We start from the raw sequence: 16,707 nt of genomic DNA, 5'->3' as shown, positions 1-16,707 counted from the left end.
CCCCCCAACAAAAATTGTTCCCTCAAACAAGAAAAAGTTAACTAAAAATTACAAAAAATTCAGCTAAATTCTGCAAGTGTGTTAAACTTTGCATATACATTACTTATTTTGTCAACCTTAAGTACTTGTAGTTTGTAACGCCATTTTGCAGCACACAAGAGCTATACATGGCGGCAAGTATAAGTGATGGAGGAAGGTCCCCGAAAAAAAAAAGAAAAAAAGAATCAACATCAAAACGGTAAGAACCACAAACCCACGGGAAGCTACTGCAAAGTTTTCTCATATATCCATATAAGCCAAATCCGAGACTGGAACCCACGCGGACAGATGTGAGATGCCGTTGATCGGTCAGGGCGAGCGCTTTACACCATCCGGCCACCTGACCCTCTTCTTCATTTGGCCATTAAACATTTCCTCTACTTCTAGTAAGCAGCTTCCCGTGGCTCTGTGGTTGTTCAAGTGGGTCGTAGGTTCTTCCTCCGCCAAAATATACTGCTAAAAAATGGCGTTCAACTTACAAAACCACAAATGTACCACCATGTCGGCTAATCCTGCTCGTCGGGTAGTTCTGCGCAAAGATACGTCATTTCGGTAAATATTGGATCAATTGGTTTTTGTTGTTGTTGTTTTTGTGGGTTTTTTGGGTGGTCAAAATCCATTTTGTATCAAGAAGAAAAATAAACGATCGTACTTTAATTAAGGAAAGTGATATTCATAAAATGTACAAAAATATCTCGCATTTCGACTCGACATGTATATGAAAATGTGATTACTAAATGTCAATATGAAGACCCACTCCATGACCTTCTTGAACCTGTAACCCAGAAAATCATATGTATCTTTTAGAATCATACAAATATATACATTATATAAAATATACAAATGTATACCTTAAAACAGTTCTGCATCCTAATCCAAGTTCCAATTTTGCACGAAGTTGTCCTACACGTACAAAATCGTTTGCTACCCAATGCGTCAACTTGCCGCTTGAACGGGATTCTCAAGAAATTCCCTGGCGTATAGTCTGTTTCCAGAGTATTTAGTAATTTTTCCCCATAGACAAGACGTTGTAAACACGTTATATCCTATTCATTGTTATTTCTCTTCCACATAACAGCTTAGTTTCTTATAAAATGTTGAACTTCACTATTTTTTTCATAAGATCGGTTTAGTTTGCTTAATATTTCTTGCCATTTATTGGCATTGTAACGTTGAATTTTGTAAAACTAGCTATAAACCTGACTAATTACTTGACTGAACTGCTAACAGAAACAATCCAAAGTAATGTATTTCATTTATATAGCCCGATGTATAAACATTACATCTTTTCAAAGCTGTGCGCAGAATAGGCCAAAATATTGCGAGTCATGAAAACACGGGGGTGGTATCCAGTGTGTCCAAAATTAATATCATTTTGAACAGAATATTCTAATGACAACTGCCTCTTTTCAAATGGTAAGTATTGCAATATTTTATTTTCGTCAATCGGTCGAATTCGGTATGCGTTTTGCTTATTTGCGTAGAAATGCCCGACAGCATTGTATTTCAAGTCTGTATATTTAAGTTGCCGCTTTTACCCAACTTAAATTATTCTGTCCTATCGGGGTGTACACAGTTGTTCCCTGGAGTATTGTATTGTTCTTTTTAGCCTGTATCTTAAAAAAAATTTCTTCTGCTTCTCTTGTCAATTTGGTTATTTCTGTAAAAAAAAATTTAAAAAATACTATCACGCTTCTAGTTTTCGAGCAGCATTACTATTTTCCGGGTTCGAGAAGATTTTTAAAAAGTAAGAAATTTGTCCGATAGAGTTATGTATTTTTCTATTGTATTACAATCAAATACTAGGTTATATAATCGTATCAAAAAGACAGATTGCGACAATATATGTGCATTGATGTAAAACTTCCCCACGTGGGCCTCGCAAGACAAGTGTAGGTCTCAGATCGTCTTCACTGTATTACACAACAAAGTGCGAATGACTTGTTTAACTTCAAACTTAAATTTTCCCAAATTGTCATTGACCATTCTGCTTTGGACCTGAAGAAGCAGTAGTTGAGAGGAGTTTTAACTGGACGAATTGTGCATTCATTCGGCAAATTGATGCCTTCAAAAGACACAGACCATGATGAGTACGTACGTTGGTTTGTACCGTAGAGTGCTTCAGTTGACATGCTTTTTCAGTTGTCGGTTAAAATGAATGGATTCGCTTCTATGTTAAAGGTAGTATTAACTGTAGTAGAGGAATTTGTAGCCAACCTTACGACTTTGTGTGGGTCATTCCTAGCAGACGACATTTTACCATCTGTCCATTCTTTATCTGCAGGTCAAAAGAAGTGGGGCTGGACACGGGGGAGGGGATGGCAACAGTCGGTACTCGGTAAGTAGCGCTTTGTCCCCATCATGGTTAATCTATAGGGCCACACAAATTATACATCGGTAGTAATGCGCGGCATGACATAACACGGTGCACTACTATTAGGCCCCACTGTGTGTAACGAGTTCTGCATGTACATTATGCACATTGCTGGGTTCGACTAAAGTGTATAATGCAACACCGGGATCGGCTATGCCTTCCGATTGTGCACACTGATAAGTCGCTCTTGTCGTGCGTGGGTAGATAAATTAGTTGCTACTCGCAATGTATTAATTGTAATATTGTAGAGGTTAGAAGATTATGACCAAGTCGGATCATTGGCACCAGTCTGATCGATCCGTTAAACGTTAGTGCTCAGTTTTATATAGGCAGACTGTTTACAACAAAAGTTGTATTCATAAATTAGACGTAGATAGCATGCCTTGTGCAACAACACTTCGTACACAAAATGTATACAAAAATGTGTTTACATAAATAAAAGTAGACTATATACATAGGTGAAAAGAGAGACAGTAGTTTACGTAATCTACTATCTCTGGCGATAATGAGAATGGGTGTTGTTAAAATCAATCACCTCTCTTCATGAATATCCAATGATTCAGAAAAGTTAAGTGAAGTCAAGTTCATCAGTTTATTATCTATTGATGGCAAATGGCGGGTTGATAGTGTTATCCTTCTTCCCGTAGGCTCATATGTACTTGAGATAAATTTTCCCTTTAAAACGAAGACAAAAAATAATAAATCCCGTAAAGTCATGGTGGCTGTAAGTAAAATTAGTAGTGGTAAAACAATACACGTGCGATATCTGTACATATCACTGCACACAACCCAAGGCATGATACATGTTGAATTTGATACCCATATTTCACTTTATTGTAAAAACTTAAATACTTTTTATTTGGTGCAAATATGTCTCCAGGGTGAACAGATAGAAATAAAACTGCTGTATTGGGTATATTGGACACTGTCTGTTCATTAATTCAGGAGATTATACATTCTGGGTTAAATATCAAACTGCATGAGCATATAATCCTATTATCATAAAATGTTGAAATCTCTAAAGACAGAAAGATTTTTTTGGGCGGGGTTGCCCATGCTTAGGATCTTCTAGTTAGATTAGAACTATTTTTATTCGGCTACAGTATGGGTCTGGAGATGACGGGTTGTTCTTACATCTTTTGAAAGACAAGTTACAAGGCACAGCTTTCCAAAATTTTGCCTCTGTGAGGAAGAAAAAAGAAATGTCATATTTGTATCAATTTTTGAAAACAATTTTAGTTTGGAAGCCTATTCAGTGTGAGCATTTCGAGTTACTTTATCTAGATTGAGACTGCAGAGTCAGATAAGCAAGAGATAGAAAGATGAAATACTGTCAGAAGAGTAATTTACATTCTATCATCTAAATTTGGTATTTATGCTATCAAAGAGGACTTTTTATTTTATGGTAAGGTGCCTACTTTATATAAAACTAAGTTCAAAATTCAGCATTTATGTGAATATTCTGTATGAATTCTAGAAGCATTTTAGAAGTAACAATCCGGAAATATTGAAATCCCTCGCACCGTATTCATGTCACGCATTCAACTCAAGAATTGTGAAATATTTCGATGGTGTTTTGGGCTGGGACGAATTCTCTCTTGTTCTTAGTACTGATATGTTATCAGAAATTGTGTTGGGGTACATTGGGAATGGGACATGGGACCATCATTTTTATAAAGGATTATAAAAACTTTTAAGGAGCAGATTGCTAACATTGGGGATTCTGCATGATTATGAAATCTTTCTCGTTGGGACAGATGGTCCATTTTCCGTTCCTTCCTTAATGTATGTACTGGTGACCTTCATATATGTATAGACTGGTAGCCTTCATTTATGTATAGACTGTTGGCCTACATTTATGTATAGACTGTTGGCCTACATTTATGTATAGACTGTTGGCCTACATTTATGTATAGACCACTAGCCTTCGTTTATGTATGGACTTGTGGAATTCATTTTTATATAGAATGGTGTTCTTCATTTATGTATATACTAGTGTCCTTCATTTACGTATATTCAAGTGTCCATTTACGTATATACTAGTGTCCTTCATTTACGTATATTCAAGTGTCCTTCATTTACGTATATACTAGTGTCCTTCATTTACATATATTCAAGTGTCCTTCATTTACGTATATACTAGTGCCCTTCATTTACGTATATTAAAGTGTCCATTTACGTATATACTAGTGTCCTTCATTTACTTATATTCAGGTGTCCTTCATTTACGTATATACTAGTGTCCTTTATTTACGTATATACTAGTGTCCTTCATTTACGTATATACTAGTGTCCTTCATTTACGTATATACTAGTGTCCTTCATTTACGTAAGTAGTTAAGTGGGATACCCTAGGGACAATGGGAATTCCACTCAAAACACCCCTGGGACACTCTAGGGACAATGGAAATTTAACATGGAGAAAAATCGTGGGACAATCTGGGGACAAGGGGAATTAGCATTACATGGGAATAGAGTTTGGGACTGTCTAGGGACAAGGGAAAATTGAACATGGGGGAAATAAAGTGTGGGTCTGTCTAGGGACTAGGGGAATTTAACATATGGAAATTGAACATGGTGGGTCTGTATAGCGTCAAGGGGAATTGAACATGGTGGGATTGTCTAGGGACAATGATGGTAGAGGGTCAAACACAACAGAGACAGAGACATACATACACTAGTACAAGCGTGGGATTTATATATAAAGCATTACCAAGACCTGAAATCTTGCTGGGGTGTTCAAAAATTTGCATAATTGTAATGATGCTATAAATAGCTATAATCAAGGAAATGCTCAACGACAAAATGGATGTGACTAAAAGTAACGTTAAAATGACGAAATTGTCCCAGAATTTAAAGGAAAATAAACATATCCCCGAAAATTAAGTTACAATGGTTTAGACTAAAATGGATAAAATTAGTAACTACTTACAATATCAACTTCTGTGACGATCGTGAATAAATACCTATGTATCTATAATCAGCTGAAATTCCTATGAAATCCCACTATCTATTTATAGCTCCAACTTGTGGGTTTTTCCTTTGGAAAATCCCACTATCTTTTTATAGCCTCAGCTTGAGTGACGTTCCTGTTTATGAATTCTAGTATATATGTATAGCTACAAAATGTGGAAATCCCCAAGTCGATATTTATAGTCTCAAAATTTCCAGCGTCAGTGACGTCACGGTACTGAACACTAGGGGATAAATGTCAACAGTGTTGCAAGTGGCTGACCTGAATACGCGCTACTGTAGGTAGGTAGGTAGAGTGTATCTGATAGGGATAAAGTGAGTTTTATAGGGACAAACAGAGACCAATACACACACACACACACACAACATACGCGCGCAGACACACACACACACACACACACACACAGAGGGAAGAGGAAAAAACAAACCCCAAAATATACTATCCACACTCGGGAGGAAGAAAAAAAAACAACCAAATATACGATCTACACAACGTACGCGAACAAACACACACACACACAGCATACGCGCGCAGACTCACACACACACACACACACACACACACACAGAGGGAAGAGGAAAAAACAAACCCCAAATATACTATCCACACTCGGGAGGAAGAAAAAATACAACCAATATACGATCTACACAACGTACGCGAACACACACACACACACACACACACAACATACGCGCGCAGACTCTCTCTCTCACACACACACACACACACACACAGAGGGAAGAGGAAAAAAACAAACCCCAAATATACTATCAACACTCGGGAGGAAAAAAAAAACCAACCAAATATACGATCTACACAACGTACGCGAACACACACACACACACACACACACACACACACACAGAGGGAAGAGGAAAAAACAAACCCCAAATATACTATCAACACAGAAGGGAGATAATACAAACCCCAAATAAACTATCCACACAAACCTACGCGAACGCATACAAACCCCAAATACACTATCAACACAGAAGGGAGATAATACAATCCCCAAATAAACTATCCACACAAACGTACGCGAACGCATACAAACCCCAAATACACTATCAACACAGAAGGGAGATAATACAAACCCCAAATAAACTATCCACACAAACGTACGCAAACGCATACAAACCCAAAATATACTATCCACACAACGTCGCTAACGCATACAAACTCCAAATATGCTATCCACACTCGGGAGGAAGAAGAAAAAACAACCAAATATACGATCTACACAACGTACGCCAACACACACACACACAGAGGGAACAAACCCCAAATATACTATCAACACAGAAGGGAGATAATACAAACCCCAAATAAACTATCCACACAAACGTACGCGAACGCATACAAACCCCAAATACACTATCAACACAGAAGGGAGATGATACAATCCCCAAATAATCTATTCACACAAACGTACGCGAACGCATACAAACCCCAAATACACTATCAACACAGAAGGGAGATAATACAAACCCCAAATAAACTATCCACACAAACGTACGCGAACGCATACAAACCCCAAATATACTATCCACACAACGTCGCTAACGCATACAAACCGCAAATATACTATCCACACTCGGGAGGAAGAAGAAGAAAAACAACCAAATATGCGATCTACACAACGTACGCGAACACACACACACACACACACACACACACACACACACACACGCACACCACAGAGGGAAGAAGAAGAAAACCATTATACACTATCCACACGCAGTGAAGAAATAACCCTTTATATATACTATCAACAGAGAGTGAAGAAAATAACCCATTATATTCCATCAACACAGAGTGAAGAAGAAAAAGTTTTTTGAAAGCACCTAAGCCCTCACCTGCAATGACCAACTCTGCCAAACACCTACACCCCACCCCCCACCCCCCACTCCCAACACTACAAAACCCATTTAACCCGTTATTTTATGGCATCAGTGTGTGATTTAGGAAACATCAAGACACAAAATGATGGACGAATAGACTGACTATTGTTTACGGACTTGCATGCCTAAAGAGCGTGCGTGAAGGAAAACATCCTTCCATTTCAATTCTAACTAAAACATGATCCAGAGGGATAGAGAGAGGTGAAAGAGCACAATTTCATAAAGTGTGAGTAAAAACAAAACACGCCATCCTTATTATACAATGTCAAGACCAAGAGACACTTACGTTTTCTTTCTGGTCTATTCTCTTTTAGAAGGTAGTATGAAATTTCACATCAGGGCCAACGCATCGGCTCACATTGTCAATTTTTCCATTTCCATGTTTTTACTGGCACAAGTTCTTCATCATCTTCAATTTCTTCTTCTTCTGAATCCCTCTTCTCTGTTTCGTCTTGTTTTTGTTTCTTCTCTTTTCTCGTAGGGCACTCTGAATTCCAGTGTCCTTTCTCCTGACAACGATATTAGGTATCTTGACTTTTGTCTCTCTTTCTTAGACGAAGCAGGTATTCTGGAGACAAATACCCATTTACCTTTGCAGATATAGCAAACTTCATTAGCACTTACACACTTTCGTATGACTCTCATCAAATCAACGACCAAAAGAGTAAGTTTTGTTGCCACTTTCGCATGTGAATTATGCTTTCGTATGACTTTTAGCAAATATTTGACCAGCAGGTCGATCTGTGCTGACTCTTCCATCTTCTTGATCGTTTGAGAGCGGAATGAATACTCTGACGCTAAGACACTCTCCTTATATACATGGACCTGCTGCGTATGAAACCTAGTCAAATGTAATTTTGCAATAAGATGAAACGATTTCATTGAGGAAGTAAAAAGCAATGATGTACCGTATCGCCTCACACAAAACCTGAAGTTTTAGTTCAAATCCGTGTCAGCGATTTCGAAGACGACATAACTGAGCTTTAATCAATGCTCTCCAATTATGACACAAAACCACGAGTCCTGATTCACGCAAAAAGAAATTTCGTTCGGTCCATAAAAAATAGTATCACATCTGAGAAACGCAAAAACGAACTTCCAGAAAACTGAGAACGACGGCTTACACCTACAACGTAAATGTGTGAGTTCAAGTAGTGCGTAAAACTTAGTCAAATTAGATTTTTATAGTCAAGACGAAACGATCTCTTTTCGAACAAGAAAGCAGACACCAAGCGACAATGGCGATCCGTGTCACACAACACTTTTCAAAATGTATATTATCAGAGGTTTGTTCTAGCGATCTGCACGGTTAAATTAAATGTTGATGTATTTTGCAATAAGACGGACACAATTTCCATGGGATCGCCCATGGTACGATTGTTCGTGCAGTAGTTTAATTTTTAAAAATATTTTTTTATATAAATCGCCTATAGGATAGACCCAGTAAAGCATGGCCATTCTCGTCACTGTCTGAATAGCTACTTAAGTCAATTCGAAGCGAACGCGGTAAGAAAATAAGTATAGCCAATGAAATGGCTTACAACGGGTGATGCATTGTTTTGTTCTAGGGCTGTGTGGCATAATAATCCCTATGTTCTTGCGTTGTTACCATTACAGTGCAGACAGACTGAAATGTGAACTTACAAGCCCTCTTTGTGTGTGTGTTGTACCATTTCCTCTTACCACATCAAAATACTGAGCGTCACAGTATTGGTTCGCGTTTTCAAGCTGACCATTTTTTTATATCTCACTTAAACATTTCGACATAAACACTCACATCGGTAGAGTCAGAACAGACGTGTTACAGTATTGAGGGGCATGTTATCTTTTCCTTTTTAAACTAATAAATTTGGGGTTTGTACGAAGTAAAGAACCGAAAGTACAGTGAAACTCAAGGATGATGACCCAATCTGTCTGTCTATTGATGCGTGTATTTACTTAAGAAGAAATATGACCTCTAAAACACAAAGAGATACGGCAAGCATGATTAGATTAAACACAACGATGTTTTCCTTCACGCCCGTGTAATTTAGAGTTTCAATCGTCTTTGAAGACAAACTTGGTCTCCTTTTGTAGGGCTTGAAATAATAAAAAAACTGAAAAATCTTAAGCACTTTGCTATAGATAATTTCATCAACAGACCAAACAACATAAATACCGTTACAACAATAGAAAGCCTTAAATCTTCTATCAAAAAGAAATGCATGAAAAAAAATTAAAGATTAACGATAACTAACCAATGAAACCGAATTTAACAAAGGCAATAACATGTGAAGAAATGCCTCTCACTTTGGAAAGGTAGGCGAATGTACTCTGTCATGCACCGTCAACTTGAAAAAAATTATAAACAGAGAGAAACCTGAATTCAAAATTCAGTTGTTTCTTTTTCTTCAAAATTATTTCGTTTCTTTTTTCTTTTTTTGGAACAAATCTAAGCACTAATATAGAGTGGAAAAGGGAAAATGCACATACAAGCTTTGATATTTCTGAAAAAAGGAGGGGATATTCCTAACGTTCATAACCACCTATATATGCTTGGACTTGTCTGTGACTTATCCACAAAACAAGATATACATATTTCTGGTCAAGCTGCAAGTGTGTGCGTGTTTTTGAAAATGGTAAAAATTGGATATACAATTTTCTCGTGACACTTATAAAGTGAAGAGTCTGTGCAAGTGTCAAAAGCCAAAGTCATATAAGTTTTGTATTTTGTACGGCTTGTAAAGATTTCTACTTTAGAAAATGTGAAGTATCACAAGTTATTATCACAAACAGAAGTGGAACATAGGGGCTTGCAAGAAAGAAAATAACCCAGACAGTTGGTGTCATCAAGAGTGCTAGAGACGGTACCCGAACTTGCTTGCCTGCTTACTTGAATTAAAGTGATTTTCGCTCTAATGGAGCATGTATCACTGGTTTAATAACGCACCGCGTGATTTTTAATTACTCCTGGGGAAGGAAAGAGAGCCTCATCCCCCAGGCTTTTATGTACTCACAGACTATTTTTAAATTTAGCCACTCAGGTGTAGGACTAACTAGTCTTTAACAACCTGACTGAAAGACTTTAAACATGAGTGGGAATTGTCTCACCACACACTCATTTTTCTGTCCGAGCGTGGTAAAGGAGGAAAAAGGTGCTCAGCAAGACAGCCATGGATGTTAAGTACTCACCAAAACGCTAGCCCGTACTTATTTCAAATCAAGTCCCGTTTTTGCTAATGGACAATAAAAGGTACCAATAATGTGTTAACCACCTGTGCAATTAGTTCAAATCTAACGAGTCTGTTAAATTTCCTACTTCCTAACATATCTGTCTAATATTAGTACTTAGTGTACATAAAAATAGCCATACTGATCTTATTTTAAATTATTATGTCTAAGCGACATATACCAGTTTGGTCACTGTTAGGTTTAAAAAATTAAGTTTGTTGTGGTGTTCCAATGGGTCAAGTTTGTTTCGAGAATAGTTTAGTCAAGGAGGGATACCAAGCCAAATATGGTTCCCTATTTAATAAAAAGCAATCTTTTGGAGCCGTAAAAAAAGGTCTGTTTTTTCTGTTAGAAGGTAACACGTCTCTCTTTTGCTTTCACGTTCTTTCCCGCACTCCTAGTCTCATGATTCTTGATATCAGGAAATGCGTAGCCATGATGGGCGGTAATGTAAGCAGCGGTTTCTACCAGTTGACTGAGGGGGTATCCAGTGTAGGCTTGTCTGTAGAATTGGGGAAGAACTCTGACCCCTAATCCCCATTGAGAAGGTCTTGGTTTAAAGGTGCCTAGAGATTTGTAGGCAACGTATTGTATGGCTGTAATAAACTGCCCTGCTATGTTGACGCCATACAATGCTTGATCTAGCCCCATTTCGGTGTACTTCTCAACGAGGGTCAGCGTCCCCCTCCTCCTCAACCGCCTCAATTTCCTCTTCTGGTTCTGATACTAATTCTTCAGTTGAGGTAGATAGTTTCAAATCCGCTGCTATGGTGTCTGTCGCTGTTATTGTTGTTGTGGTTGTTCTTTCAGCTGAGATTGCCTGTAGTATCGGAGTGAGAAAAGAACGTAGTGCCTCCGATAATTACATTTGAGTTTGCCATACCGTTTGTGTAACATAATTGGACCTTTGTTTTGCCACCACTCTTTCCGGGACGGGTTGTTTGTTAGGTATAGTCGGCTGTTGACTAGCTGTTATTTGTGTTCTCGAGGTGGGTGGAGTGCTAACTGGCTAGGTCTGCATTTCTTGCTCCTGCTGCTGTTGCGTATATTTCTTCCCTCCACACCGAGTTCTGGACCTAATTCTTTAAATTTCGTTGTACCCGAACTTACATTATCCATATTATCACCAACAAAAGAATACAAAACGCACAGACCTAAAAGAAACACTCATTCACTTTTTACAGAACATTACTATTTTTAAAATTTTGATAAGCGACGGAAACGAACAACTTAGAGTCACACTTTCTAACCAAGATAAAGAAATCATGTGCTGATAGACTCACTTCTGTATTTTTTCTTCTAACTGACTAACGTATCATAGGCAATGGAATGTGATTTCTTTTCGAGAGTATTGGGTAGCCCTGAAATTTTTTTTGGGGAAGTTGAAGCTATGGCGATCGCTTAGGTTATAAGATGACGGCCTCCTGTGACGACAGGCTTTCTCGCAGGATAAGGTCTGCTTCTTCGGAAAGAGAAGAAGAACTCTTTGGTGTCGATAAAACTGTTAACAAAGCCTCTGCCAGGTTCATGCTGCTGCTGCTGTTGCTGCTCTCTCTGCTGTTTATGAAGTCTGTACTTCTCCGTCCATTCTTCCTTCTCCTTCTTGAATTCCTCCTTGAAGAGCTCTTCTTTCAGGTCTTCAGTGACTTTCAACATTATGATATTGTCTATCTCTTCAGGTCTCGGTATCAGACTTGTCATGACCCTATGCAAATTCACATAGGCTTCGTTCAACTTGGCTTATCTTGAGCACATCTTCGTAGGAAGATGAGTCGACAATGGATGGACAGACTGGAGACACAACACAATACAACATTTTTGAATTCAATCCATCCATTGAATTCAAAAATGTTGTGTTGTGTTGTGTCTCCAGTCTGTCCATCCATTGTCGACTCATCTTCCTACGAAGATGTGCTCAAGATAAGCCAAGTTGAACGAAGCCTATGTGAATTTGCATAGGGTCATGACAAGTCTGATACCGAGACCTGAAGAGATAGACAATATCATAATGTTGAAAGTCACTGAAGACCTGAAAGAAGAGCTCTTCAAGGAGGAATTCAAGAAGGAGAAAGAAGAATGGACGGAGAAGTACAGACTTCATAAACAGCAGAGAGAGCAGCAACAGCAGCAGCAGCATGAACCTGGCAGAGGCTTTGTTAACAGTTTTATCGACACCAAAGAGTTCTTCTTCTCTTTCCGAAGAAGCAGACCTTATCCTGCGAGAAAGCCTGTCGTCACAGGAGGCCGTCATCTTATAACCTAAGCGATCGCCATAGCTTCAACTTCCCCAAAAAAAATTTCAGGGCTACCCAATACTCTCGAAAAGAAATCACATTCCATTGCCTATGATACGTTAGTCAGTTAGAAGAAAAAATACAGAAGTGAGTCTATCAGCACATGATTTCTTTATCTTGGTTAGAAAGTGTGACTCTAAGTTGTTCGTTTCCGTCGCTTATCAAAATTTTAAAAATAGTAATGTTCTGTAAAAAGTGAATGAGTGTTTCTTTTAGGTCTGTGCGTTTTGTTTTCTTTTGTTGGTGATAATATGGATAATGTAAGTTCGGGTACAACGAAATTTAAAGAATTAGGTCCAGAACTCGGTGTGGAGGGAAGAAATATACGCAACAGCAGCAGGAGCAAGAAATGCAGACCATGCCAGTTAGCACTCCACCCACCTCGAGAACACAAATAACAGCTAGTCAACAGCCGACTATACCTAACAAACAACCCGTCCCGGAAAGAGTGGTGGCAAAACAAAGGTCCAATTATGTTACACAAACGGTATGGCAAACTCAAATGTAATTATCGGAGGCACTACGTTCTTTTCTCACTCCGATACTACAGGCAATCTCAGCTGAAAGAACAACCACAACAACAATAACAGCGACAGACACCATAGCAGCGGATTTGAAACTATCTAACTCAACTGAAGAATTAGTATCAGAACCAGAAGAGGAAATTGAGGCGGTTGAGGAGGAGGGGGACGCTGACCCTCGTTGAGAAGTACACCGAAATGGGGCTAGATCAAGCATTGTATGGCGTCAACATAGCAGGGCAGTTTATTACAGCCATACAATACGTTGCCTACAAATCTCTAGGCACCTTTAAACCAAGACCTTCTCAATGGGGATTAGGGGTCAGAGTTCTTCCCCAATTCTACAGACAAGCCTACACTGGATACCCCCTCAGTCAACTGGTAGAAACCGCTGCTTACATTACCGCCCATCATGGCTACGCATTTCCTGATATCAAGAATCATGAGACTAGGAGTGCGGGAAAGAACGTGAAAGCAAAAGAGAGACGTGTTACCTTCTAACAGAAAAAACAGACTTTTTTTTAGGGCTCCAAAAGATTGCTTTTTATTAAATAGGGAACCATATTTGGCTTGGTATCCCTCCTTGACTAAACTATTCTCGAAACAAACTTGACCCATTGGAACACCACAACAAACTTAATTTTTTAAACCTAACAGTGACCAAACTGGTATATGTCGCTTAGACATAATAATTTAAAATAAGATCAGTATGGCTATTTTTATGTACACTAAGTACTAATATTAGACAGATATGTTAGGAAGTAGGAAATTTAACAGACTCGTTAGATTTGAACTAATTGCACAGGTGGTTAACACATTATTGGTACCTTTTATTGTCCATTAGCAAAAACGGGACTTGATTTGAAATAAGTACCGGCTAGCGTTTTGGTGAGTACTTAACATCCATGGCTGTCTTGCTGAGCACCTTTTTCCTCCTTTACCACGCTCGGACAGAAAAATGAGTGTGTGGTGAGACAATTCCCACTCATGTTTAAAGTCTTTCAGTCAGGTTGTTAAGGACTAGTTAGTCCTACACCTGAGTGGCTAAATTTAAAAATAGTCTGTGAGTACATAAAAGCCTGGGGGATGAGGCTCTCTTTCCTTCCCCAGGAGTAATTAAAAATCACGCGGTGCGTTATTAAACCAGTGATACATGCTCCATTAGAGCGAAAATCACTTTAATTCAAGTAAGCAGGCAAGCAAGTTCGGGTACCGTCTCTAGCACTCTTGATGACACCAACTGTCTGGGTTATTTTCTTTCTTGCAAGCCCCTATGTTCCACTTCTGTTTGTGATAATAACTTGTGATACTTCACATTTTCTAAAGTAGAAATCTTTACAAGCCGTACAAAATACAAAACTTATATGACTTTGGCTTTTGACACTTGCACAGACTCTTCACTTTATAAGTGTCACGAGAAAATTGTATATCCAATTTTTACCATTTTCAAAAACACGCACACACTTGCAGCTTGACCAGAAATATGTATATCTTGTTTTGTGGATAAGTCACAGACAAGTCCAAGCATATATAGGTGGTTATGAACGTTAGGAATATCCCCTCCTTTTTTCAGAAATATCAAAGCTTGTATGTGCATTTTCCCTTTTCCACTCTATATTAGTGCTTAGATTTGTTCCAAAAAAAGAAAAAAGAAACGAAATAATTTTGAAGAAAAAGAAACAACTGAATTTTGAATTCAGGTTTCTCTCTGTTTATAATTTTTTTCAAGTTGACGGTGCATGACAGAGTACATTCGCCTACCTCTCCAAAGTGAGAGGCATTTCTTCACATGTTATTGCCTTTGTTAAATTCGGTTTCATTGGTTAGTTATCGTTAATCTTTAATTTTTTTTCATGCATTTCTTTTTGATAGAAGATTTAAGGCTTTCTATTGTTGTAACGGTATTTATGTTGTTTGGTCTGTTGATGAAATTATCTATAGCAAAGTGCTTAAGATTTTTCAGTTTTTTTATTATTTCAAGCCCTACAAAAGGAGACCAAGTTTGTCTTCAAAGACGATTGAAACTCTAAATTACACGGGCGTGAAGGAAAACATCGTTGTGTTTAATCTAAACATGCTTGCCGTATCTCTTTGTGTTTTAGAGGTCATATTTCTTCTTAAGTAAATACACGCATCAATAGACAGACAGATTGGGTCATCATCCTTGAGTTTCACTGTACTTTCGGTTCTTTACTTCGTACAAACCCCAAATTTATTAGTTTAAAAAGGAAAAGATAACATGCCCCTCAATACTGTAACACGTCTGTTCTGACTCTACCGATGTGAGTGTTTATGTCGAAATGTTTAAGTGAGATATAAAAAAATGGTCAGCTTGAAAACGCGAACCAATACTGTGACGCTCAGTATTTTGATGTGGTAAGAGGAAATGGTACAACACACACACAAAGAGGGCTTGTAAGTTCACATTTCAGTCTGTCTGCACTGTAATGGTAACAACGCAAGAACATAGGGATTATTATGCCACACAGCCCTAGAACAAAACAATGCATCACCCGTTGTAAGCCATTTCATTGGCTATACTTATTTTCTTACCGCGTTCGCTTCGAATTGACTTAAGTAGCTATTCAGACAGTGACGAGAATGGCCATGCTTTACTGGGTCTATCCTATAGGCGATTTATATAAAAAAATATTTTTAAAAATTAAACTACTGCACGAACAATCGTACCATGGGCGATCCCATGGAAATTGTGTCCGTCTTATTGCAAAATACATCAACATTTAATTTAACCGTGCAGATCGCTAGAACAAACCTCTGATAATATACATTTTGAAAAGTGTTGTGTGACACGGATCGCCATTGTCGCTTGGTGTCTGCTTTCTTGTTCGAAAAGAGATCGTTTCGTCTTGACTATAAAAATCTAATTTGACTAAGTTTTACGCACTACTTGAACTCACACATTTACGTTGTAGGTGTAAGCCGTCGTTCTCAGTTTTCTGGAAGTTCGTTTTTGCGTTTCTCAGATGTGATACTATTTTTTATGGACCGAACGAAATTTCTTTTTGCGTGAATCAGGACTCGTGGTTTTGTGTCATAATTGGAGAGCATTGATTAAAGCTCAGTTATGTCGTCTTCGAAATCGCTGACACGGATTTGAACTAAAACTTCAGGTTTTGTGTGAGGCGATACGGTACATCATTGCTTTTTACTTCCTCAATGAAATCGTTTCATCTTATTGCAAAATTACATTTGACTAGGTTTCATACGCAGCAGGTCCATGTATATAAGGAGAGTGTCTTAGCGTCAGAGTATTCATTCCGCTCTCAAACGATCAAGAAGATGGAAGAGTCAGCACAGATCGACCTGCTGGTCAAATATTTGCTAAAAGTCATACGAAAGCATAATTCACATGCGAAAGTGGCAACAAAACTTA

General features: G+C 38.3%; 1 protein-coding gene across 3 annotated transcripts in view; it reads left to right on the top strand.

The window, feature by feature from the left end:
• LOC149805279 (protein trachealess-like) overlaps positions 1–16,707 on the top strand; it is a 233,496-nt gene that overhangs the window by 79,540 nt on the left and 137,249 nt on the right. Inside the window, exons 1-2 of one of the 3 annotated variants that reach the window (XM_089949128.1) lie at positions 1,455–2,129; positions 2,324–2,377. In XM_089949128.1, the coding sequence (XP_089805254.1) occupies positions 2,101–2,129; positions 2,324–2,377 (83 nt within the window). In that variant the 5' untranslated portion in view covers positions 1,455–2,100. Of the gene's footprint in view, positions 1–1,454; positions 2,130–2,172; positions 2,221–2,323; positions 2,378–16,707 lie in introns of those variants that run through there. The other 2 variants (XM_089949138.1, XM_089949123.1) reach the window with 2 other exon arrangements.

This window comes from Sinohyriopsis cumingii, chromosome 2 (assembly GCF_028554795.1).
Source record: "Sinohyriopsis cumingii isolate HCF-2022 chromosome 2, ASM2855479v2, whole genome shotgun sequence".
Lineage (NCBI taxonomy): Eukaryota > Metazoa > Mollusca > Bivalvia > Unionida > Unionidae > Sinohyriopsis > Sinohyriopsis cumingii.
Note: the sequence above shows the minus strand (reverse complement) of the source record. Positions and strands in the feature narration are given on the sequence as shown.